The following is a 27153-nucleotide window of genomic DNA, read 5'->3' as shown; positions in this document are numbered from 1 at the left end:
TAGAGGACTGTACCAAATATTATATACTTAACACTGTATATGCACACACCATTAAAATGTGGATTAATTCTAAAATGAATAGCAACATTAAGTTTGTATAAGTTGGATGATTCTCTTTTCATTTCTTGTGTTACCCATTGCTAAGGGAGGATCGCCTCATAGGTTCTGTAGAAGGCGGGTATGTTCCAAGTCATTGTGTGACATTTCTTTTAAGCCCTCTCTTTTTGTGTTAATTTTATTTTGAGTTTGGAGTTATATTTTAGGAATTTGGGATTATTTGTTAATGATATTATTTCCAGATTCCTTTTAGAATCCTTCGGATGCAAATTTATAAAGATTTCTCCTCAGATCATTTAACAAATCCAAATCCTCCTGCTTAACCAATAGTCCGCATGACTGTACATTTCATTTAACTTTTCATTTCATTTAAATAGCAATTCGTATTGTTTACTTTGTAATGTTTAATTTGAAAATAAACTAACGCAAAAAGGAAGTTTTTACCCTGTGCCCCTGTCTTAGTAATTTAAATGTTTTGTGGGTTTTTATATGTTGTTCGGGTTGATAAACTTTCTTTTTATTTTAAACTCCTTTTGCAAGCTTTTAATACTTTGATAAATTCTTCATTAATATGTTTATTAGTAATGAACAATCATTATAAATGAGATATAACTTTGAAAAAGGCTAGGCTTAAAATGTATCTTTAAAAATGTCCTTACACCTTCACACCGAAGAGTATGCATATAAACTATGTGTGATGGTACATTGTGCGTCTAATTGGCATAGTTGAAATATGCTTTAATTTTACATCTGCTTCTGTTTTCCCCTCTCCAATCAAACCATTTGTTAGTCATCTGTAGTGCAACAAACCAAGTATTACAGCTATGTTCCTTCCAATGATTTTTGTGTGGATTATGCAGAAGTGTTTGTCCCTGTAGCCTGTGCCAGTTTTAGGGGTTAGAATATAAGCCAGTAATGTGGCTAGGAAATAATTTCCAGGGGCTGGTTCTGATGTTACATTTCCTACATAAGGAATGGGCTGAAGATGTATTAATGTTTGTTCTGAATTATTATATGTGCAAAAATATACTCCCAATACTAAGAAAAGAATATCATGGCAGTGAACAGCTTAAAATCAACAATAAAATTACATTCATAAAACAAGTACTGTACAAAAAACACTACCAATCAGCAATCATTTTAATACATCAGCATAGTAGGATTACCTCTAAGAGTAGGCCTAGGTGAACAGATGAGTTGGATTAAAGGGACATCTAGTTCAAAACTCTTCTCTCCTAAAGCAGCCCCCTAGATGTCCCCAGGTGCCTCTCAAATGGGAAATAGTATAAGCAAAGTCTTAGATTGCTCATATACTGGTATGCTGTGTTGTGTGATTACACAAGTGGCTTTTTATTTTTATTTTATTTTTTAAAAAAACAACCTTTGACTTAATAGTACAAGGAACTGGAGTGGAAATGGGTTGAGAGCTCTTGTGAGATGATTTATTGTTGATGTCTCCTATGCAAATGCATTTTTGAGTATTTTTATTATGCCTTTTTAATTGGAATACATGGGACTTAGGGCTCTTGTTGGCTATTGGTCACGAAACATCCACATTTAGACTGACCACAGTTTGTCAAGGTTTGGGCAACACAACAAGTTGCGATTAATGTAAAACAGAAGAAAAACTTATGAATGCCTCCTCACTGCCACCCTGGAGGAGGACGGTGGTGGGGGGGGAACACACAGGCCAAAGGCTTGCTGCAGATCATCCTCATGGTTTAGCCTTACAAGCAAATGATTCATTGCATTTTTGAACTGGAAAAAATGAGATGGCTTGAAATAATCATGGTAATGCAGGCTTAGAGGTTGCAAGAGTTGAATATCTTTTTTATTTTACTTGTTCTTATCTCTTATTTGTATTTCCCATCTCATTTTAGAACTGCCTATGAAATCTTGTGGGTTAGATATCTAGCTCTTTAAAAGCACTTTTATACAGCAAAACCAAATATTCTGAAATGCTAAGAAATGCATATTTTCTTTTCAGACTTTTAGAAGGTTTTTCAAAGTTTGTGCTTGGCTTGTTAATGGCTTCTTGGCTTCTTCCATGCTCCCCCTCTTTATACTGCTTTTTATAATCTAAGGAAGAATGTTAATGCTATGTAACTGAATCAGTAGATTATCCAGATTGTGAGCTTTATAGTATGAAAGTAGAGGCATCTGTCATTTTTCATGTCATAGTAAGATGTGATAATGATTATTTTCTCCTTTCCTTTGCACTTACCAATCATAGGAACATTATGAAATAAACCATTGTTGCATGAACTTCCATTTATTTTTTGCATTGATGCTGTAGAACTGGCAAATGGAAACCCATCTTCTTTCCCCCTATAAACATGCTATATATTATTGTGTGCAGATCTGCATTAGACCAGCCCATTTGGGGCCATCCCTGTTTAGAGACAAAAAAATAATCTTGCATAACAGATATAGTAGAACTCTTGTTAGCTGAATCTTATTCTCTAGATTCAGTTTTATCCCTTAAGTAGAGTAGCCATGTTCAAGAAAAAAACTTTGTGAAACATTTTAAAGTTGCATTTCTCATCATTCTTTCCGGGTTTTTGTTTGTAAATTCCATTTGTTTACGGCTGTGTGACCACACAGAACATTTTCAGTTGCCCATAAATTTCTGCTTGCTGGAGTCAAGACTCCCCCCACCCCTTATCTTTGCATCTCTCTGAACATTAGCCCTGTGGTTTTGGAAAGAGTGGTGCTACTCCTCTACTTGTGCTACATGTTCAGACCCACTCCTGCCATCCCTTTCCTCTTTCCTATCCGTTCATCTCCTCCTTGTAGCCCTTCTCCTCCTGCCCTCTTGTGTCTGGAAAGCAGATGTACATGATTAGAACTTAAGGTAGCAATGGGAAGGGGAACTGCAGCCTGCAATCGCCTAGTGTAGCCTAAACCTAATTTATGCCAATGCATGGGTGTTTCATGCTGTGTTAGGGATCAATAATGCCTGTGAAATAATTTTAACTTGACCACCATTCCAAGTATTGTGGGTATATGTGTCTCTTGGTCATGGGAGACTAATCAAATAATATTTTCCTAAGGCTTCTTCTCAAACATCCTGTTGTCCTGGGCTCCTGGAATAAATAATAAAAATGCATAATAAGTATATTTCTGAAATGATGGGCCCAAATTAATTTACTGTGTTTCTGGATGTGCTTAATGAAATAAAACAGTCTAGCAGCCGAATCTCAGGAGCTGCAGAAACAGTGACAAGGTACATCATTACACTGGCATTGTAGTTTGAAATTTCAGCACAAACATGGGGGATTATGGTGCCACTGTAATATGACCTGATTGAAGTTAAGGAAAAATCTAGGACTTTAGTAGGTCCTAGATTCAGTATTTTTCAATACATTCTCCTTTTAGCACCTATTAAAGCATTTGTTTGTCTTTTAATTGTCATAGTACAATGACTCTTTTAGGTCCTGTTTCTGCAAAATAATGGCAAAGTCCCTGCATAGTGTATTTGATTTTTATGAGGCAAAAAATATGGAGGGTAAAGAAGATACCTAACTGCCGGAACAAAGATAGACTATAGGATTCCCAGCACAATTCATTGAGCATTTACTTAGCAGTAAATTACTGGTTTCCACGTGCTTTAAACCCAGTATGGTTTCAACAGCAGCTATAGTAGCAGTAGTAGTAGTAATTAATGTCTTGAGCTCCCTGGAAGAAAGGAAGGGTAATAATGTAAGAATTAAATGTAATTAAATGTACGAATTAAACAGGACTTACAAGTAAACACCACTAAGATCAGGCTCTAAGTCTCCTAATAATATCTCTACAATATTCCCTGATCCCTCTTAATGTACTCACTAGTACATTTTATTGAGTCCAGCACTGTGTACCCATTCTGGGCTTTAGGATTCTAGTGTCACAAGATATAGTTAACATCCCTGTCCAGGAGCAGCATTATGAGGGGGAAAGTAGTGTCTTACCTGCTTTTGAGATGTCTGCTAACCTCACAGTGTGTTGGGTCTGTGGATGGCATACATTTTGCTTGTAAATCTTTAAAAAGCATTTTGCCAACTGTTCTGCTTTGCCTGTGTTTCAAGTGATACTTGCATGTTGATTGGTGAACAATAGGTCAAGCCCTTAAGGTCAGCTATAATTTCTTCCTTTTTTCTTCTTATCGGAACAGGAATTTCCTTTTTTTACTTTGACGGCCTTTCCTTCAGGCTTCCTTCTTCATGTAGGCGGTGTTGTCAGTGCTCGCTCAGTGAAGCTCCTGGATCGCATTCACAATCCTGGTATGTTACAGGAATAAATCTTGATATAAACCTTGACACTTTGTATGTTTATATATATTTATTGGAGGTAAGACCTTGCAAAATGTTTTGAAGTGAAATATACAAAGCTTTAGCAAGACTTTTTCCCAACAGCCTTCTTGTAAATGTTTTCAATGTCATTGAGCTATTTAATTATAATGCCAGTGATATATAACATCAGAATCAATGACAAAACTGAATTCTCAAATTGTAAATCATTGTAGGACTCTCAAGAGAAAGTGTTCAAGTGCAAACTTGGATGTTTTTCTGTTTCAGCTCTTTTTAAATGTTTGAAAGTTGGCTATTGAGGATTCTTCCAGAAACTAGGAACAGCATGTCTGATTTTTTGTGTGATGAATCAAGGAAAATTGCATAAATTATCCTGAGATTTCCCTAGAATATTCTCTAAACATGAACAGAGTAAGATTTGGAAGTGAGGAATTCCATTTTTCAGCAAGTTAGAGACAAGAGGTTAGAAATGGCCTTATTCAAATGGTGAGCTCCCAGCCTCTGTTCCGTTCCTCTAGAACTAGAAAGCAAGTGTTTTTCCATTTAGCATTGCCCATTTCCCAGGCTAATCTTTTTTTCCACTGGGCTTTAGTTAGGATGGGAAAGGGTGTAATTTAGAGCGTGGTGGTGTCCCATTTACTCTAGATGAGCAGAGAAAGGGGGGGCAAAAGTGGTTAGAGTTGGAGATCCCAGAGGGAATAATTCCCTAGACCCAGGGGTAGTCAACCTTTTTATACCTACCGCCCACTATTGCATCTTTCTTGAGGGTAAAATTTCCTTACCGCCTACCAGTGCTCGATGGAAGGAGGATTCAGCTTGTGCCGTAGAACCCCCTACCACCCACCTAAAATCCTGAAACGTCCACTAGTGGGCGGTAGGGACCAGGTTGACAACCCCTGCCCTAGACTCCTCCCTTAAGGAAACATTTCACCCTGCTTTTCCTTGGATAGATTCAAAGTGTGATACTGGTGCTGGGAACTTAGTTGCCCTTTCCCCAATCAGAAGCTTAAGCTGGAGCCTTCAGCAGTAGCCTCAGGTCACACACATCAGTTTCTTTGGACTCACAGCATAGACTACAACCCTGCTTCAGTCTCCCATTAATCAGAGTAAGCTGTGGAGCCCTGTGGACTTGGGAAGGAGGGAAGGAATGAAGCCCTGAACTTAAGGTCTTAAAGGAAAAGGAGCAAGTGCCATTAATGCCACAAATCTAATTGTAAACATAAAAAAGAGTTATCTGGTGGGCACTAGGACACAACCAGATGAGATTGTATTCTTCTTGTTGCTCGAGACAGGAAAACTCTGAAGGAAGGACTCAGCCCTCTGGGAATGTCAGTTTGTTTTCCCACTTCACTTGCAGCAGACCTGTATTCACTTACTGCTCTTCTGGCCTTACTCTCAGTTCACCAAGTTGTCACTTTCACTGTTTCTGAGACTTCAGAGTGATTTCATTTAGTTACTGTGTTTCAGTGTTTTGGTATGTTGGGAATTTCATTTTCAGTCAGTTTAATTACCTCATTGTGGTGTGTCTCTTATCAACTGCCCTGTTAATTCATCCCTCTCGTTTATTAACTCATTATTCCTCTCAATTCATTAATTGTGAAAATTGATTTTACTTGAATAATTATTTTGCTTGATTGAAGAAATTAACCGAACCCTTAAAAAAGCACAACCTCCCATTTATAATCCTTCTCAGCTCCCCTATCTTGCTGTTTGGTAAGGGCTGTGAACAGTTCTACTGACTACTAAATACCTTGTGCTTTAAAAAAAGGTTCCTTTGCCTTTGTGCAGCAACTATGTTGATAGAGGGCACAGTAGCACCAAAGGCCCAATTCCTCTCAAGAAGCAAGGTGTTGGAGCCAACTCAACAAGGCATGCAAATAGATGTCTGCCACTTGAAGGTGAAGCAGCACACCATGACCAACCCCGCAGTAGCAGTGGTAGCAGTGGGCAAGGAGATGGTATAGCGCCTGATTGGCCAGTAGTGGGCAGAGGAGGTGGCCATCGGCTTCAGAGCTTGTGTACAGGCAAGTCAGATACAATGGTGAATGGCAGCAAACACCAGTGAATCACAGAGATGAGAAACTTTCTGCGGATGATGTAGGATCTGGGTCAGCCCCAGATCAACAGTTCTTGTTGAATTCTGATAGCTCTTCAGGGGTTGAGGTTATGGATTTTGAAGCACCCCCCTTTCCTGTAGCTCCAGTGTTTATGAGTGCTTCAGTGCAGTTCAGTTGCTTTGTCTGTATAACCAAGAAGATCTACTACTCCCTCTGCTCAGTGTATTGTACAGCAGTAAGCTGTTATTTTCTCCTAACACCTGTCACATTAAAACTAATACATGCTTAATGACTGAGATTTCAGCAGAATTAGTCACAGCAAAACAGTATTCTACCACCACACTTCCTAGGCGAGTTACAGCTTGCATTTTATCTGACATACATGTCACTTCACCTAACTGTCACTGCAGACTTTGAGGCCCATTCCATAGGGGCTGTTGCCACTTCAGCAGCATTTTCCACTAACATACCTCTTCGGGAGGTTTGTGGGGCAGCCTCTTGAGCTAGTCCAAGCTCAATTACTAGGAATTATAAGATTAAGATAAACATTTCTGCAGAGGCTGCATTTGGGAGGTGAATACTTCCGTGGGATCTTCCTACATATTAAGCAGCCAGCACCTACCCATAGATGTCAGGGTTAGCTTTAGATCACCTCACTTTATGGTGTCTAGTGCCTACTAGAAAAGGGACTATTGGTTCTATATGAAAAGTGTTTTTGAGTGGCCACTAGAACACCACCACAATACATCCTAGACTGACTGACAAGCTTATAGTTAAGATTTGGTGTTAGGTGTGGACTGTCCATATAGTAACCTTATGTCTTTATATGTTATATGTAGTTGTCTTAATTTTTGGCTGTGGTGTTTGTTATTTGAATGGTTGGTCTTAGTATTAAGCAGTTTTTGTACTTGGCCAGAAGGTGAACTGACATTCTAAAGGAAACTAAGGGAGGGATAAGAGATTGCTTTCTCTGGAGTGATAACATTTTTCCACCTCAAGCAACAGAAGGACCACAATCCCATTTGGTGGTATCCTAGTGCCCACTCAGAAACACCCTTCAGATCAGTCCCTTTTCTTCTAATTCCTCCTTATTCTTCTGTGCTGTTCCTGCTCTAAGGAGTTCTGGAGAAGACTGGATAGTTATGAGAAAGGCAAAGAGCCAATTAAGTATTCTTCATGTGGAAAATTTCCTAATATTAACTGTTCCACAGATCCTGTCCGTATGATGAGGGCAACTCCAAAATCTTCATCCCCAATAAAGGGGCAGCTCTAGTAGTGGGACAGCTCCTGTCAAAACAGGGACTCTATTTAAGCTTATTAAAAGGGGGAATCTCTCCAGTTTCAATAGTACTGAATGCAAAAAGATAGTTGATTTCCCTTAGGAGTACTTTGAGAGAATTATCACTTAAGGTAGCGGATGCACAAGCTCCTTTTACTTCCTAGCCTCTGGAAATAACCAAAGTATTTCCTGGTTCTACGCAATCATTTTTTCAAGTTTCATTTCCACCCTTCCTTGCCCAGGTTTTGGTCTGAATGGAAGACTCCATTAGCAGCAAAACCCAGAAACCAGTTGAGATATTGATTCCTAAGGACATCTCTGATCCTTTAATAGCCCCTAAAGTGGATGCTTCTGTCATTGACTTGTTTTCTGTGACAGTTTGCATTGATTTGTAATTGATTTCCTAGCAAAGTAAATGTCAGAAATGCCAGAATAAGCTTTATGTCATGACAGCTGCTCATAAGGCATTGACTGCAGGAATCAGTTTGTTTCTGTGGGCTAATCAGCCAGCATCACTTCTGATAACCTGTTTTTTATGGTCTTGGTAAGCTGTCCTTGGCATCAGCTTGGGAACAAATGCTATTCTGCATGCCTTCAGATTGTTTTGTGTGAACCACGGTGGCTAATATGGTTGCTTGGCTTGGTCACAAGAAGGGCCCTCTCTTCATGTCCAAAGAGAGGAGATTCTTTCTTACATGGTAGATCTCCGTTTTGATAAATTTCATCTCACCTATTCCATTTCCAACTAGGTATAGACATAGGTATAAATAGATGGTTCTTGTTTCTGTTTTTCTCCTTGATGAAGTCCTGTGTTTTGGTGTTATAGTCTGAGGACTGGGAGCCTTCTCTTTTGGGTAAGGTCATTTTCAATGTCTAACTTTTGGAAGAAGAGGATTTCCCACTTCAAAAAAATTCCTCTGTTCCTGTCCAGATTGGATATTGGTCAGATCAGACACAATCTCCCTTTTGCCTCTAACCAATAAAGATACCCCCATGTCCAAGCACCTTAACAGATCTTGTGCATATCTGTGGAGGTAATACCTAGTCAGCATGCAAAAGGGACAGCTGCCTATGGGGCATTCCTCTGTTTCTAGCAGTTCAAGTGGGCCCAGGTTGTGTGCATTGGTCTGGCCCTGTTTGGAGAGTAGATGATTTGTGCCTAATGTTGCACTTGTAGAGAGAGCCTTCTTATGCAGTTGAGACCCCATCGCTTCCAACATGCAATTAGTGCCAGCCAAGCTTTTTCTGCTGTGAAATTTTATATGTTTTATACATTGGCCACAAAAGTTGAAATATAGCCATTTAAGTACTTTTCCCTTTTCATGTCTCAATACATTAATGAATCCTACATGACTTGAGAAAATCTCTGTGTAGCATGAAAAGAGAAAGGACAATTTCATTGGAACATTTTCCAATCTAATTTCCTGTTTAAAAAAACCATTTAAAAATAAAAGAAAAAAAGCTTCACAAGAAAGCAAAGGAAAATCTAGAGGCAGGTGAGATATGCTTGTGCTGATAAAATGCTAATATTGGCTATTTAAAAATAAATTTTCACAGAACTGAAGCAACACAGTAGTTCTGAAACTGTCCTGCCATTTGCTGTCTTTCTTTAAAACGTTATGCTATCTTTTCTGCTCAAATAATATTAACTGATAATTCAAGAGAGAAATACATAAACTGCCAGATGAATAAGTAGGGAAACATAGAAAAGGACTTTTGCAGCATGGTATTGGTAATTGCTTTAATCTTTTTTTACTTGATAAATATAGCTAGAATAATACAGCACGATCCTTCCATCCTTCCTTTTCTATTTTCACTCTCTTATTAACTTTGCTGTCTGTGTCTTTCCAGTTCCTGTGGAGTGGTATTAATCAGTTTTGTTATTGTTGGTGGTGTGCTGTTTTTTTTCTTTCTTGCTTTCACTATTCTGCTAAAACTGATCTACTAATTTGCTGTTTTGAACTCAGCCTTTGTCGGAATAATGGGTAACACAAGATCATACAAACTGCTAGACTGGAATAGTTTCAATTCAGGTATTTTATTAGTCATTCAGTACTACATACGCTGACAGAAATTATGGCAGCTCAGTGAAGTCTTTTTAGAAAAAACGGTAGCTTGTTACCAAGTTAATATTTCAAATTTTAATTATTTTTTATCTTGAAAATTTGCAAAAGAATTTTCAGTTTCAGAACATTAAATCCTACCATTAAATTAAATCTGATTTAGTTCCTTGAGAGCCTCCCTCAGCCAACCCTTGCACCCAGATAAATCTAATGAGGTCATGCTCCATGTTCTGTCATTTGTGGAAGGGTCTCTTCTGTGATATCTCCGTTAGAATGCTCTTCCCTGAGAGACAATGTTAACCTTTGGAAAGCAACCTAGGATCTTTTTGTTCCAACAGGCATTTGAGGACCTGGGGAGAATGTGGGTAGTTCTTGCTTCTGTTTTGGGGGATTTTGAGAGATTTTAAAAAATGTATCATATCATTTTCATGTGGATTTCTTTATTTTTAAATGAGCTAAAGTGCTGGGAAGCTGAAAAACAGAGTGGAAACATAGCAACTGCCAAATTACCAAGCCAAATTCTTTTGACATAATGGAAAGCCCCTTGCATGCTGCAAAATAACAACATTTTATAAAAATTACCATTTCATAACATTTTCCATTGGAAAGCCTCTGGCAGCCACCAGAGTCACATCTATAACCATGGTGTTGTATTCTCTTGATTTTCTGTCTTATAGGGAGGGGTGGGGATAAGAGCGTCCATTGGAAATTGTATGGTTTCTTAAAAATCCATAAAATATATTTTTTAAAGAAACACTTTATGAAAATGTATAATGGAAATAAAAGAGAGGGATCAGATAGATCAGGGCCTAGGAAGTGCTATGTTCAGAAGTCTGAATGGTGAAGAAATACTTCTAGTGTACTGGTCTATGCCTGAATAATGTAACTGAGTTTGAGGTTGGTAGGTCTCATGGAGAAGAATACTGTTGCAAATGCTTTAGTTCCACAATACAGTAATTTTGGAAGCACACACATGCAGCCCTTCCCATTTTGTAAGTGTGTGCATGCATGCATACAGGAATAAAAAGTTTGAATAACCTATTGGTGGCGCTGTGGGTTAAACCACAGAGCCTAGGGCTTGCTGATCAGAAGGTCGGTGGTTCGAATCCCCATGACGGGGTGAGCTCCCGTTGCTTGGTCCCAGCTTCTGCACACCTAGCAGTTCAAAAGCACGTCAAAGTGCTCCAGCGGGAAGGTAAACAGCATTTCCGTGCGCTGCTCTGGTTCACCAGAAGCGGCTTAGTCATGCTGGCCACATGACCCGGAAGCTGTATGCCGGCTCCCTCAGCCAGTAACGCGAGATGAGCGGCGCAACCCCAGAGTTGGACACGACTGGACCTAATGGTCAGGGGTCCCTTTACCTTTACCTTATTGGAGAGAACAAAAGGGTACCGTAATTAAAACCAGCTTCCAGTGACAAGGTTCAAAATACACACAAGCACACCAAAATTGAATCAACAAATCCATACCACATTGCCAATATGGTAACAGTGTGAATGAACCTATTAAATTTAAAATGTTACAATTTTTTTATTAATAGTAATTTAATTGTGTTAAAATTATTTGATTTCATTTCCATTTTATAAAATAACTTTACACTTAGTGGGCTGCCTATATTTAACTTCTGGACACTTCTGATCCTTGCTTATAAAAAAGTCAAAGATGTCATCCTGTGCCCACTAACCTTGAGAGTAAACCCATTAAACACAAAAGTGACTTACTTCTAGGTAGGCATTTATACTATTGCATTATAAGTTAACCATACAATGAATTCTTAATGAATGCCTGGATTACAGCTCCTACACAGCAAGCAACATGCCTAAGTATCTTTGCATTTGCTATTTGGCAGGGGCAGGGGGGTACTTTAACATCCACCCACACTTATTGTGTTATATGTAGTATTTGCATAAAATAGCTTCTAATGAGTGCCTAATCTCAGATGAACCCATCATAGGAAATATGAGTCCTGGTTGCTAGAAAGTAAAGGACAAACTACAGAGATTTCAAGGATTAGAAATGAGAGAGAAACAGGAAATAAATGTGCACTAAAGAGAGAAAAGCAGCAACTATTCAAGATTCTGGGGATTCCTAAATCCTGATGTCCAAAAAAGGACCCATGAGTCACAGGGTCACCTTCACTCATTAGCTGAATTCACTGAAAGCAGGAGCAATAATGTTGGCTCATCTCACAGAAATCGCTTAGAAGATTGCCTACACATTTTGCTTTCTTACATTCTAGGAGGGTTAGAGACTTACTTTTTTAAAAAAATGAAATCTCAGAGTTTGGATCCCCTGGTAGTATGAGCCATTTGCACAATTCTAATCTGGCCATGGCTGATGTCATGAGCTTCCTGATCAGGACTTGTTCTCTTTTGTTTATCTAGACTTTCAGAATATGTCAGTTGGCTCTCCGAATAATACTGATTTAGTAGTTGATAAATCTAGAATTCTAATATTTCTTATTGTTTTGATTAAATGAATAAGCAAATAAAATATATTCAAAAAGAAACCAATTTATTGTTTTCAGTTTATTCTTAATATTTATCCTATATGAGCTCGGTAAAGTGCTTTAATCCCTTAAGAAGCCCCACAGGGGGCCACTGGTATGGAACTGGAGTAGGGTAGCTGAGTTTTGAAAGCAAACTTAGAAAGCTTGCTTAAAAGTGTAATTTAGATAGTAGATAGCCCAAGGTCTAATTGACCTTGGCAGCATTACAGAAATAACTTGGTGTAAACATTAACGGTCCTTGAACAATTTTTTTTCCAATCTATTAGACACCACAGAGTTTTTCACTTTGATGTTATCTTATTCTTTTGTCTCTGCAAATATATATATGAAATGACTGTGTTAACTTTTGAGGAACAGTTTTATCTCCAGCCTATATTCCCCTTATATCCAGCTTTTAAATGTTAAGCATACACTGCAGTTAAAAATCGTTTGGTCTTTGCATCATGCAACTACAATTTAACTTTCCTTATATGAAGTTACTGTAGCTCTCATTTTCATTAGTGATCCTCTCCCCTTGGAAATTGATGTTCATTTGGGATGTAGTGTTGTGGGTTGTTCAGCATGCCCTAAGCCTTGTTGCTGTCATGAGGCATCTGTCAGTAGCCACAAGATTACCACCTTCACTTTAATTGTGAGGTTAATGTTGGCAGTAAAAGCGGTTACCCATGATTCATGGTGGCATATGCGTCTATTAAGTTTATTGTTTATCTAATACAGTGAGTTCACAGTGATTTCACTGAGTGTCAGAAAGAAGCCCTTCAATCTGGAAGTACTATGCAGAATTTTATTTTCTGGAAATGGATCAGGATCGAAAAATGCAAGGGAAGGAGTAAGAGCAGTGGGCCTGTTTTTTTAATGTTGAATGATATCATCTGATTAAAATATTTTTTGATGGAAACTCCCTTTAAAAAGTTGGCCTTGTTTCTTGGAGGATATTTTTTTCTTCAGGATCCTGAATACAGATTATATAGCCTAGTCTGCGTTTATGGTGTTGTTGGTAAAGCACTCAGATCTGAAGACCTGTTGTATTATCACTCAGGTACATGGTAGTTGCTAATTTTCTCTTTTCTGTTTGTAACTCTGGCTGTCCCATCAAATGCCTGCAGGAGCACCTTTTTGTAATATGTGATGGAATTTAGTCAAAGGGAGGTATGGAACAAGCTTTGAGGAGGGGAATGTGTTTCTACATGGCCCCTTTGATTTCCTGACCTCATGATAATTAATATGCATCAAGGACAATATGAGAGAGAGTGAATCACAAATCAACTTTGGCAGATTAATGGTTCTGGACGTTTTGTTCCCAAAATGTAGAATGAAAAAACCATGACTTACCTTTAATTGGTTTTTTGGGAGTCTAAACAAGAAATAATTTAACAGCACAAACTTATACAGGTTTACTCAGTTGTCCAGTTTGTGCAAGGATTTTTGTTGGTGCAGTGGAACTTCCCTTCCCTCTTTTCCCTCTGTGCTGCCCCCAAATCTGTTCTAGCAGTTCCTCCATCCCTCTCGACCAGATTTGGGTGCATGCAGGAGGAGAGGCGAGGGAGCAGAAGTTCCAACCTGCAAATCCATGTGTGAACAAGATGGCTTCATTTTGTCAATCAAACCAACCCTAAGGCCCACTGAGTTCATTCAGTTAAGTGGGTATACAGTTGTAGCATGCGCATTTAAAATGATAGGTAAATAATAACTGACACCTTGTTAACTGTCTTAATATTGTCTCATTCAAAAGAGTTTTCGGATGGTTTTATCTAGTTTTTCTGACTAGAAAGCATTCACAGGTTGTTGTTGTTGTTGTTTTTTAAAAAAATTATTCCCTCTTTCCCCAAGACTTACGCATAGTTGGGGTTTGCTGCTGCCACCAGATTTCTGTGCAGGGTATATGATTTGAGAATGTTACAGTTTCAGTTGTAATTTGAAACTGCTATGAACGTGTACATTTCATGGGCTACTTTCCAAATATTTCTTACAGAAAACATAACATATTGATGGCTAGACTTCCAGAACGAAAAACAAAATTTTGTGGCATCTTAAAAACCTGCAACTTTTATGGCATAAAAGTTGGCATAAAATACAACAGGAACTGGCTTCTAGTCCACAAAAGCTTATGCCATGATAAATGTGTTGTTTTTAAGGTGCCTGAAGGTTCCTTGTTGATTCTGCTGGATATACACATCTTAGTAGCCTTTTGTGGGTTCATTTTAATAGCATTGAGTTGTGTCCAACAAAGTTGTTCTGTTAGTGCAAAGACTTCCCCTTGTGCAGCAGAACTTTCCCTTGCTCTCTCTCTCCCCCCCCCCTCCCCCAAAACAGTTTTGAGAGGGAAGAGAGCAGGGGAATTTCTGTTGCACAAATGGAAGTCTTTAGTTTCTCTTCAGATTGCAGACATCTTTCACCCTTAAAAAAACCAAGTATAGAGGGCCCACATACTTTATCTTTTATGCAGTTAAATTTGGGAACAATCGTTCTTAGTCCCTAAAATTATTCTAATGCATAAGAACCTTAAGAAGACTTTTGATAGCAGCCTCCTACAGAAGCTTCATATATACTTTATTGTAGATGTGTCTCTATGACCAGAATGGCTGAACTGCAACATTTTTCAGTGCTAAATGTCACTGTGAATCTCTGCATTGTTGGCACAAGAAGTAGATTGTTTTAAGATTGCTTACTGTAAGCTTGCTTATTCCAGCTAATACTGGTAGTAGCAAGCCAGTAATATCTGATATAATGTTGAAGAACGTGCTGCTAGGAGGTTGCCTGACGGTTAGTGGGATTAATAACTTCATAACAGAGCAATTCATACTTGATTCTCATCCAGATGAACACTTGCTTAACCTGGCTTATCATTCATCTCTTAACTTGGAACGTTCAGCTGATGAGAATCAGTCAGCAGCCACCTTTTCGTTATGTAGGTCCCGTTTCTCTGTGCAGAATAGTATTTTGAATCAAGCAAAGCTTGAGAAACATTGGCAAGGGTTGTGTAATAGCCCTAGGTTAAAATGACCAAGAGAGGTTTTCACTGTATACTTACTGGGCACATTGACCTCTTAGAAGCTTCTAAAGCAGGGGTTGGCAAACTACGGCCCGGGGGCCGGATGCGGGCCCCCAGGCTCGTAAATCCAGCCCACGGACCCTGCCGCCTGCTCAGCCAGTCCCCGTGCGCTACACACCTCGCCGTGTGGGGACTGACTTCCACAATGCTGGCACGGCTTCGGATTGTTTGCAGGAAGTTCCTGCAGCCAATCCGAAGCCTCGCTGCCCGTGCGCTGAAGTAAACCTGGCGTGCCATGGACGGAGAGGTGGGCGGGCGAGGGGTCTGGGCCTTCCCCCAGAGCTTGCGCGCCTGCTGGCCCCGCACCTAGTGCCTGGCTCAGCACTGCTGCTGGAGCCAGGGACAGGCCGATGGAGCGGGTGCTGCTCGTCAACAATACTGGTGAGCGGGTGGCGCCGAGACGCGCTCCTGAGCGCATGCAGAGTGTGTTCCTCCTCCAGGTCCAGAGGCAGCTGTGGAACCGGCTTGGAGGGTATTTATATTTTTCAAAATATAGTCCCGCCCCCCACAAGGTCTGAGTGACAGTGGACCGGCCCCCTGATGAAAAAGTTTGCTGACCCCTGTTCTAAAGAGTCAGCCCTGCTGGCCACCAAAGACTAAACAGCAGAGCCATTGATTATATAGGGCTGTCTGCCCCTGTGTGGACAGGAAACAGTACATTGAGGGGATGGGGGCGGTGGGCTACAGGCTGTTCTAGGTATAATGCTCTGATAAAGGCATGATGGACCGCAGGTTGACTCAAAATAGTTTCTGTGTCTTAGTGTGATTGATTAAACCAGCTTGGCATTGGAGCTACTCAACTTTATGGCCAAATGGGATAATACAATGCATGTTTGTTGAATTGTATTGCAGTCTCTTTCCTCTAGTAACAGGATTGGAGCAAATATATTTTCTGTGTATCCATGTGAGATACTGCTTTGGACATTTGCAGTGTTTGCTTAGAGATCCAGAGCTTAGATACTTTGCTATTCTTCAAGACACCAATCTTACCACTAGGTTAGAAATAGGCACAGAAAGTGCTGGGGCAAGTGTAAATTGATGCATAATAAGTTAAATATCCTAATTTCACATAGATTTTAAGGAGGTCTGAACAGGCAATGAACACCAGAACATCACTGGGGCATGTGATGTGCTGCTGCGGTTTCGGAAATGCCCTTCATGGCCAGGCAGTTCACCACAGTAGGGGACCTTTTGCAGAAGCCTCCAAAGTTATAAAGAATAAAGGATACACACACAGAGAGAGAGACAGACACAGACAGACACAGACACACTGTATGTAATTGCTATAAAGACTTATTTAGCGAGCTCTGATAAAATGTAGTTCTAGTTCTGTTATTATTATTATTATTATTATTAATTTATTAATATACCCCACTATGACTACCGGTACATTTTGTGGGTGGTATTCAACTAAGTTTTACATAGAAGAGACCCATTGAAACGAATCGACATGACTAAGGTAGACCCATTAATTTTAATAGGTATACTCTGAGTAAAAGGTATTGGAATAGCATGCTGAGTTCTTATCCATCCATCCATCCTTCAGGGAAGTCTGATGTTTTATCGCTTTTTTATAATTATTATCATTAATTCTGTTGGAAGCAGCCCAGAGTGGCTGGGGAAACCCAGTCAGATGGGCGTGGCATAAATATTTATTATTACTATTACTATTACTATTATTTATTAATTTTATTCACCAGAATGTCCCGGTGTAGGTTTCTGTATACAAAAATGAAAACAGTACCAACCCATAACCCCAAAACACAATCTGTGTTTTCAAATCCAAACTGGAAGATAATACATGTTGGATCATCTAGCAGTACAGGGAACTAACAACTTACATGTGTTTAAATTGTGTACATTCAGCTTTATGCGCTTGCCCAAAATTAAAATTAAAATTAAAATAGAAAGGGGGGCAGGCGCCTGGGAGAAAAAAGGCAGTCCCACCCACTGTTGAACCCAATGTGTTTTGACTGTATATGATTTTTTCTCTCTCTTTAAAAAATCTCAGATGGTAGTGTAAGAGATGATTATCCTTTTTAATTGAAACTTCCATTCAGAACTGTCAGTGCCACCAGCAGGGGGAAAAAACATTTAAATCCATTGAGTTTTAAGTATAGGCTAGGATCTTATTTGCTTTTCAGGGTTGATTCCTGAAAATAAATAAACAGGAGTAAGGAAGCATTTTGAGCACAACTGTCTTAGTAATACTTGGGGTTTGTGTTAATGCAATATTTCTCTCTACATTTTCAAGTTGGGGTACTTGGGTGGATTTGCCCTTTCAATATTCTTATCATATCATATACAGGCTGCAATTAAAGCATATTAATTAGTCCTGGTAAATTATTAATTTATTTCTGACAGAACTTAATTTAAGGGCTTGGAGCCAATGTGCAATTCTAAAATCACATCAGAAAGCTCATTGGTGTATGCATGAGTACGCCAACAGAAGTTGATATTGACTACAGCTAACTTGTTAGAAGCAACAATTTTTCAGCTGGAGTGTCCCATTACTGCTCTACTAATCATTATCCTCCAACACCATATCTATTTGTAGGAACTAAAATATTGATTGAGCCCTGCAATATTCTTGTAATTTCAGTGAAAGATTCAAATGCAGAAGAATTTTGTACAGATCTTCTGCTCAAAAGTTTTTAGAGAACCCTTGCTAAACTTACTTGAATAGATTTTTGCTAGAAAAGCTTGTGATTGAGTGCTCTGTATGCTTGCCTTTTGCTTTCACCTAGACTCCAGGGCCATTACTTTCTGTAACCATTTCAGTGAGCTGCCATAGTTTTCAGTCTGTACTGTCACCTGATCCAAGCATGCGCCAAAATACCCACCGTTTCTGGCTCCTGTCTGCTGAATCTGCTTTGCAAACCCTTAGTTCTTTAAGCTTTTGCTTTAGCCCGGAACAAACAGGCAGCACCCTTTTGGAGTGTGCTGGACCCATGCCATCTTGCTCCTCCCCAACTCCTCTATTGTTTATGTAAATCCTTAGCTTTACGTAAATGTGTAAATGCTCTGATGGCATCCCCATGTGAAATTGTGTGGCTCGTGTAAAAAAAAAAATACATGTCAGAAAAAATAGAATGCTCCACATTGCACTGCATTCCAGTGTTTTGTATGAACTATTCTTGCCATGTTGTGGTGTATTGATTTTATTTATTTATTTATTAAAGTCATTTTTATCTTTTTACATGCAAGGTAAGTTTGCGTATATTGTGTGTGAATATGCATTGCATTTTGTATATATACAAAGTTCTTTGGTTAATTTTAATAGGGGGGAACTAAAATCCATTAAAACCTATGATGTTGTGGAAGAGGAATTCATTTCTTTTTTACCTTTTTAATTAAATTATGTATGAGAAGAGAAACTTTGTTTTAAAACTTCGTAGTTTAGCATGTGGTTTTCTGGACACAGTGGAGCTGGTCCTGCTCCCATACACTACCTGTTAAGTGATCCTCGTAGTTCTTTTCTGCTAAAAGCTATTTTGCTTTTGGGGGAAAAGCATTGGTTTGGCCATTTGTTATTGGATACCATGTGGCAGTATACCACATGGCGTTTAACCATGATCTCACAATGTACTTTGCATTTTTAGGTCTGCTTTTTAGGCATTGAGTGGTTTTAACTCAGTGACCTTTCAGTAACTGGTGCTAGTCAAACATTTACAGTGAACAAGTGTTCACTATTGTGAAGATACTACAATCAAATAACACACATGAATGGAGCTCATCAGGATTTATCACTGTAAAGGTAGCAGGAATAGGAGATAACTTGTTTTTAAACTCTGTGAGCTACATAATCCCACTTGTTAGCAGAAAGAAACAGGATGAGTCTAGGGATCCTTCGACAGTGTTTCTGCCTCTTTCTTTTGAGTATTTCTTTTTTTACCACTCTGATCTTTTTTAATCATGTTTGCAATTTTCATATATTTGCTTGCGGTTTTTATTTTTTTGCTTGCCTTGTTATCTTCCCCACCCTCCTTCTTTCTTGTCTCATCTTCTCTGACCTGCTTTTCTGAACTTTCATTCAAACTTAATTATTTAGAAGGTTAAGCAATACTGTAAGTAACTACATATGTTATATATGTTGAGACATGGTTCCAACACAAAAGAGTGATGACACTTAGATTCGAGAGTAATTATCTTAATGTTTTCTTACCATGGATCATTGTATAACTTAGGAAAAGCTGTTTTTTCCCTTTTCCCTCTTTTAAATACCTTGTTGTTGTTTTTTAAAGTGTTTTCTCAGTTTCAAAGCAGCAGTCATATTTTTCATTCACTATATAAAAATCCCCAAACCAAATTTAATTATAATCCCTTCCAATATCTTGCAAGCCCAGAATATTCTGTCCTTTTTCTTCAGTACCCCTTTAGGCATGCCTAAGGAACTATGAAATCTCAGCTTTATTACCAAAAAGCAGCTCCTCGTGCTACTTTCTAAGAGTGATTTTGGGGTTACCACAAGTTTCAAAAATGGCTAGTTAAGCAGTGTAAGGGGCTGCCATTTGGGATTGAAAATGCTCCAAGGAACTTGCTTCCCACTCCTCTGGAATCTTGCCTGGGTTATCCACATACAGTTGTACCTCGCAAGACGAATGCCTCGCTAGACGAAAAACTCGCTAGACGAAAGGCATTTGCTAACGAAAGGGTGACTCGCAAGATGAATTTTCCTATGGCCGAGACTCGCAAAACAAAAACGTTTTGCGGTCGGTCCCCCCCCCCCATAAAACCGCGCTTCTTCCAACCGTGCTTCACAAGACGAAATTTCCTTTATACGACAACACTCACGGAATGAATTAATTTCGTCTTGCAAGGCACCACTGTACAGAATTTGAAGCTCGCAGTGTAAGGTTAGACCAACATTTCCCCCATCAGATTCCATTTACCTAGAAATGTATTTGAATAAGCTATTCACTTTCCATTGTAGGAGTCTGGCCTGGTTTAGTTTTTGTCCTAAAAAGACCCCACCCACTTGAATAACTGATCCTCAGGCTGTGATGTCTGGATAGAGTCTAAAGTCTGCCGTTGACCGGAGAATAGGAAAGAAATGGAAACAGATGAATGCCAAAGAAGTGGGTGCACTTTGTAAATCTGTTTGCCTGCCTGTGATCCACTATGGCAGAAACTAATAGAAATTAATAGAATGCTAGGTTTAAGTATATACTCCAGATTTCATTTTGGGAGATAAAACAGGAATTACAGATATATGATTACTTCTACACTTTCTAGTAGCTGATGGACTGATCTCACTTTGACGGCAAATGCATTTTTGCTTTACCAACACAGTACCACAGAATGGCAGTGATGTAACACCAGTATTGTCGAGATATTAACTATAGGCATGTACACCACCATGGGTGTTTAAGATGCAGATTAAATAGTTTAAAGAGTCATATCTTTAAATGGTGGATAAATATTTCTTCTGAAGTATCTAGCTTTTGGTTCCCACCTAGTACTGGCTTCTTCTCAGTGTGGTAAGGGTTAAGCAGGTTGTTGTCTGGACCCAGGGATGGCCTTAACATTAGACAGAATGAGGCAGCCATCTTAGGAAGTAGATGCTGATGAGCGGCAATGAGGTACCAGAGGACAGAGCTATGAGTTCCATGCTTCCTAAGCCAACCGACTTCCCTCAGGTGTAATGGAGAATGCTATTCTGCCTCCAGTGTTAAAGTAATATCCAGCTTCCATTCTGGTCAGCTTCTGTACAGAGTGTATGGATTACCATCTTGTCCTTTGCCTCAGGCAGCAAAATGACTTGGGTCAGCCCTGTCTGGAAGTAAACTACAGTCATACCTGGGATCCCGAACACCTTGCGAGTCGAACGTTTTGGCTCTTGAACGCCGCAAACCTGGAAGTGAGTGTTCCGGTTTGCAAGCATTGTTTGGAACCCAAATGTCCGATGCAGCTTCCGATTGGCTGCAGGAGCTTCCTGCAGCCAATCGGAAGCTGTGCCTTGGTTTCCAAATGTTTTGGAAGTCGAATGGACTTCTGGAACGGATTCCATTCAACTTCCAAGGTACGGCTGTATCTTGATTCATTACTAGATATCCTTATACTCTTAGAAGGCATGCCCATTTGAGTATTGACAAGCTTTATTCTCAAACTTTTACACTATGAACAAGGTCTACCTATTTTATCAAAATGATTAATTGGAGCCTTAGATACGCCTTTTGAGAAGCCCTACATGTTACATGAGAACTGGCGAATCCTCCAAGTGTTCCTGCACTACAACTCTTATTCTCCATGACCATCAGTGGTGGTTGAGGGGCTGTGGGGAGCTGGAGTTCAGAAACACCTAGGGGACTGCAGGTTCCCCACTGTCTTAAATGGTTAGCTTCTAGCTTTTCATTTTGTGGGAGGCCTTGAGCCAAGCCCCACCACCATCATCCAAGATTTCACTAGAGCTGCCAGTTTTTCAGCCCTAATTTATAGCAGCATGCCTTAGAATAAATATGGCTGTATGATGATATGGTTGTCATTATGGAGTCAGTGAAACTCATAAATGCATTCATTTTATTTCTCTTTATGGTGACCTCTTCTGAAATTGTGTTATGGAAAGGGAGTCCCCAAAGCCCTCTCTCCTTTATAAGTAAGCTTTCACAGTACATAGTAAGTTTTTTGTTTGTTTGTTTGTTTTGTTTATTTGCTTGTGTGTGTGCTTGCTGCTGAATGCATTTCTTTCTTCTTAATTAGCAAGTCCTGCTCTTAAACACGTTTTTCTTGAGAATTAAAATTGCTTTTGGATTTTTGGTTGTGTTGGGCTCCATAATAACTTCCACAAATATTTCTGCTGGTGCATGTGTAAGCCATTTAAAAAAATAAATGAATTAAAGATTCTTGCTCTAAACACCCTACTTGTAAGTTCTGTTTGCAGTCATTGGAACCCACATCCAAGTAAATCTGTTTTAACACCAGGGTGCAAGTTGGAAAAACCAAACCATGTTTATTTGACAAGGTTTGCCTTCAGTGCATCCTCACAAACATGTCATTTATGGTCACAGTGTTAACAAAATTGTTCTTTTAAATGAATGTTATACCTTGAGTTTTTGATTCATTTAATAAATGCCATTTTATTTACTAGTGTAAGACAACACCTTTCCCTTTTTGGTTGCAGCAGCAACAGGCTGTGTGTCTCATTTGATTATTTTTTTGGTTGTCAGATCAATATAAAAACACAGACTGGCTTAACTGTAAACTATGCCATATTCCACATTGCTTTTGAAATGGTTTAAACCTCTTTCAATAGGAAAAAAAAGTTGCATCAATTTGATATCATTGTTAGATGTGCTCCAGGAAAGTCATTAAAAGAAAATACCAGGTGGAAGTTATCAAGCATGAGACCATTTGCAAGTAAAACAAAACTAAATAAAATTCATGCCTTTATTGAGACCTCTTTCCCAGTAAAACACTATAATTGCCCATAAATCGTTGGGTTTAGCAACACCTTACTATGTAAAGTGTGAAAACTGATTCCACCGTTTAAACTTAGAAAGTGCCATTAACACACACATACTTATGCAACTGTTATAATAATGTTATAACGGTGCAGTGATAATGAGTGGTGAACTCCTGGTAACAACAAATAATTGTTTAATGTTGTTTTTCATGTATACTGCTTAGGTTTTTAAAATAATAATAATAATAATAATAATAATAATAATAATAGGTTTATAATTTCTTCTAAATTAATAACAGGGCAATCCTAACCATGTCTAACCAGAAGTAAGTTCTATTGAATTCAATAGGTCTTACTCCCAGGTAAGTGAGGTTAGTATTGCAGACTTTGTAACCATAGTGCATGATAACTGAGCAGTCTGAGCAAAAAGCACCACTTTTCACAACTCGTAAGAGTAGGCCAGACAGATGATTTACCAGTTCTGAGACTGCTGTCTAGATGCCCCAAGCAAGCAAGCTGCATACATATCTAGATTTAGAGCAGAGGTTGATGAACTTCAGAATTAGATCAGCCACAAAGGGATTTTTCAGGATACTCACACTACAGTGGGTTGCTCAGTTTCCAGACATAAGCAGTGAGTGTCCACCATATATTTAAGCACCATCAGTCACAGTTTAATCATGCATGTGGAACTGTATGTGAAAACAATCTGGTCACAGGCATCAATGCCTCCTTTAATTTAATACAATACAGAATGGTCTCAAGCTTAAAATACTGATCTGAGAGTGCTGCATAGTTAGCCTATGACTGAAAAGTGTCAAATCTTCTTGAAAGCCAAAATATGTTGTTGTTGACACTTCAGGATTTGTGGGCAAGGAACTTGGGGAGAATTTTTGGTTTGTTTATTTTTTCAGTGAGCCACTCGGAGTCAGGTTTTTCTCACCAGTCCCTTGGCTGTTTATTGTTATATTTCATCCATAATCCTGTAAATCCTGTGTTGCTTGTTTCTTGACTACTGTCTGACTACTGTTCTCTAGTCCCCGCTTATATATACATATCTGCATCATAAGCATGATGTTTTGGAATTGCAACACAGCCAGAGTTTTATGCCATACTTTGTGAATTTGGATGGCATATACTGCCTCATTAGACATCTTTCTTTGCATGGCACTAATTTTTCACCAGTTATTACATTATCATATGTAATAATGAAATATTGTTTGTGTGAGTGTTAGTAAACATATCTCATAGGCCACACACAAGGGTAAGCTTGTGTTCAGCACTGAAACATGTCCTCAGTTTGAGAACTTCATTCTTTCTTTTGAAGGAGGCCAGTGACATTGTGCCCTAGAAACCCCCAGAAACACATTTTGCAGAGATGGTTCTATGTATAGAGAAAAATGGGCATTTAAGGTCCTGAACTGTCTTGCCACCTACTGAAGTGAGGGTACTGGTTGCTTGCAGTTGGGGTCTCAGTGACCCCCAAAACCAGGTTATTTAGTTTTGCACACACACACAAAAACTATGATATAAAAATGGTTTTGCTTTTTCACAAGCAAGGTTCTAATTGAGGGGTGGGGTTAAACAATTCAGGGTTAAAAAGTGGCTTAGTAAACCTGTGGGGGTAATATTGACCCTTGATCCCATCTGTTGGTAGAAGTTGAGTTACTGATTAGTCTCTTATGAAAATAGACAGAACATTTCATCCTTTATGATCTTTTCTGGTGGACAGAAGAATTTCTGGGCTAAGCATCTGCAGCTATGGCCAATAACTAAAATTATAAGCAGCTTTGTGCAGGATCATTTTGACCCCTGGCACTATGTGCATGTTCCCCTCCCCTCGGCCATTCCAGATGGGGTAGAACTGACCTCAAAAGTTGTACGAGTAAAAACACTGATTTTCCCTCTCCCACTGTTAAGAAAGGACGGCAATTTACACATTGTCATAGTTAAGGACCAGAAGTGAGGTCCTTATTTTGCCCTAAAGGGCAAGAGGGTGGCAGTTGGCTATGACCAGAGGCTGAGTGAGAAGGACTACCTGGAATATGGAGTTGTAGAAGACCGACACAAAAGTTTTAGGATTTTTGCTCTCAGGGTGTATTCGAAAAACAAAACACCATTGATGGAGAATTATATATAGCAATGGGGGCTTCTATACGCAAACAACAAGCATTCAGCTCCACATTTCTTGGTATCCTGACTATGGAGTTTTTGCAAGTGATGCCCAGAGACAGAGTGTGATCTCCTTAACATTGAGATTTGGTGACTACGGATATCCTTACAGTGGGATTTGAGGTAGATCCTGGTTGCAGAGGCTACTGCTCTATTTTAGTCAAGAAATAAATACACACATATAATGTTAGATAGGAAATGGGTGTAGCTCATAGCCACAATGTTCCCCTGTGCAGGCAATGTTGGACAAAGTAAATCCATAAAATCTTGTGTTTTTCTAAGAATTAAAGAAGTCAAGTGAATCAACAAGGTTTCAGTTCATGAAATCAGCACTACAAAGGAATAAGCAAGGTTACCTAATCAGTATAGAGATAGGCTGATAGGAAGCAAAAACAAAGTTGTCAGGCTCTTGTGGCAGCTTGAAAGCTAAATGATTCTTGATCTTTAGCCACAAAGTTTTACATGCTTGTGTTAGTGCAGAACAGTGACTGATTTTTGCTTTATCTTTCAGATGACCCAGAGACACGAGATGCATGGTGGGCTGAAATACGACAAGAAATAAAATCCCATGCAAAGGCACTGGGGTGTCATGCTGTAGTGGGCTACAGTGAATCAACTAGCATTTGGTAAATCACTTATATTTTTGTAATGCTTTTGAAATGAGTCCTGAATCATACAAGCAGCATGTGTGGAAGAAGAAATTATTGCAGGAAGCAGTGTGCAGGCAAAGCTGAGATAGGCAGCAAGAATGCTTCAGACAATGGTGCAGAAAACAGGCAGAGAGGCAGGGACACCCTTCCTGGTGCATGCCAAAGATGCATCACTGTGATGTGTTTCAGAGGCTTATTAAAAACCTACTTGTTCAGGCATTTCCTGACTATTGCTTTTCAGATTGCACTGCTCAGTATTTTGTTTCAGTATTCTGGTTCTGGAATCTTTTCATTGATAATGTCTTTTTGTGTTGTTATTTTTAATCTAAACCTTGCAGTTTTACTTTTTTTTACTTTGAAAATCACTTAGATTTTTGAAAACAATATTAATTGGTCTATAAATTAATTGAACAATTGAATAAATAAACATAGCATTGTAGGAAGCTTCCTTTACTCTAGTATTGGCTGCTGTTTCTTGTAGATGGAGCAGAACAATTAATTAGATCCTTGTATTTGCAGGAGAACATAGTGCACCCTTGCTTAGGCTTCACAACCTATGGGAGGATTTTATGTGTTCTCTTGTCCCCTGATCATTCTTTGATCAATGCTGCTTGGAAAGAAATGTCCTCCTTTTGAAGTATGAAAGTTGTATGAGGGCGTATTCTGTCCATCATATAAAGTATGCCTTAGCCATAGTTCTTTTCCTTCCTTGATTGTTTACAAGATTTTCACAGTGCTATCCAGTTTGCAGAACATAGGACATATAGTTTTAGGAAATGCTGTGTTTGGAGCTCTGTAGGGTTTGTGCTGTCAACCACTGGAAATTGAAATCAGCAAGATAGTAGCTCTGAAAAGGATGCACAAGCTTCTCTCCCCATCCCAGTTGTTTCAAAGGCCTATGAAATTTTCTGGACCTCATTATAGAGAGAAGTTGCTTTGCTTGTATTTGCCTCATTTTTTATGTTCTTTAAGATGCGGGTGGCACTGTGGTCTAAACCACTGAGCCTCCTGGGCTTGCCGATCGGAAGGTCGGCGGTTTGTATCCCCGCGATGGCGTGAATTCCCGTTGCTTGGTCCCAGCTCCTACCCACCTAGCAGTTTGAAAAAATGTCAAAGTGCAAGTAGATAAATACGTACCACTCCAGCGGGAAGGTAAATGGCGTTTCCGTGCGCTGCTCTGGTTTCAGTGTTTTGTTGCGTCAGAAGCAGCTTAGTCATGCTAGTCACATGACCCGGAAGCTGTCTCTGGACAATTGCTGACTCCCTCAGCCTATAGAGCGAGATGAGCGTGCAACCCCAGAGTCGGCTGCGACTGGACCTAATGGTCAGGGGTACCTTTAACTTTACCTTTAAAGAGCTAAAGGGACCCTCTTCTATTTCAGTGTAGCAGCTGTAGCTGGGGAACATGCAGTCTCTAAATACCAGTATTGGCTGGGGGGTGGGAATTAAACACCCAGAAAAGTATATAAATAGTATGGGCATGGTGGGGAAGTTGTATTCCTGATCACTCACGATGCTGCCCAAACAGTGCTTATGCTACTTCTGCATCCACAATCCAGAGGTCATATATGATATAACTGGGTGGGGCAGATAAAAGGTTTTCTGGGTGGCCAACTATCTCTA

The 27153-nt window shown here is 39.3% G+C and overlaps 1 protein-coding gene across 19 annotated transcripts in view; it reads left to right on the top strand.

Annotated features, from left to right (window-relative positions):
• C2CD5 (C2 calcium dependent domain containing 5) overlaps positions 1-27153 on the top strand; it is an 88614-nt gene that overhangs the window by 27692 nt on the left and 33769 nt on the right. For 7 of the 19 annotated variants that reach the window (XM_033161819.1, XM_033161829.1, XM_033161821.1 and 4 more), the window contains 2 exons: positions 4211-4319; positions 25392-25506. In XM_033161819.1, the coding sequence (XP_033017710.1) occupies positions 4211-4319; positions 25392-25506 (224 nt within the window). Of the gene's footprint in view, positions 1-145; positions 179-4210; positions 4320-9649; positions 9716-21871; positions 21902-25391; positions 25507-27153 lie in introns of all 19 variants that reach the window. The other 12 variants (XM_033161813.1, XM_033161820.1, XM_033161822.1 and 9 more) reach the window with 7 other exon arrangements.

The sequence above is a fragment of the Lacerta agilis genome, chromosome 10, assembly GCF_009819535.1.
Source record: "Lacerta agilis isolate rLacAgi1 chromosome 10, rLacAgi1.pri, whole genome shotgun sequence".
NCBI lineage: Eukaryota > Metazoa > Chordata > Lepidosauria > Squamata > Lacertidae > Lacerta > Lacerta agilis.
Note: the sequence above shows the minus strand (reverse complement) of the source record. Positions and strands in the feature narration are given on the sequence as shown.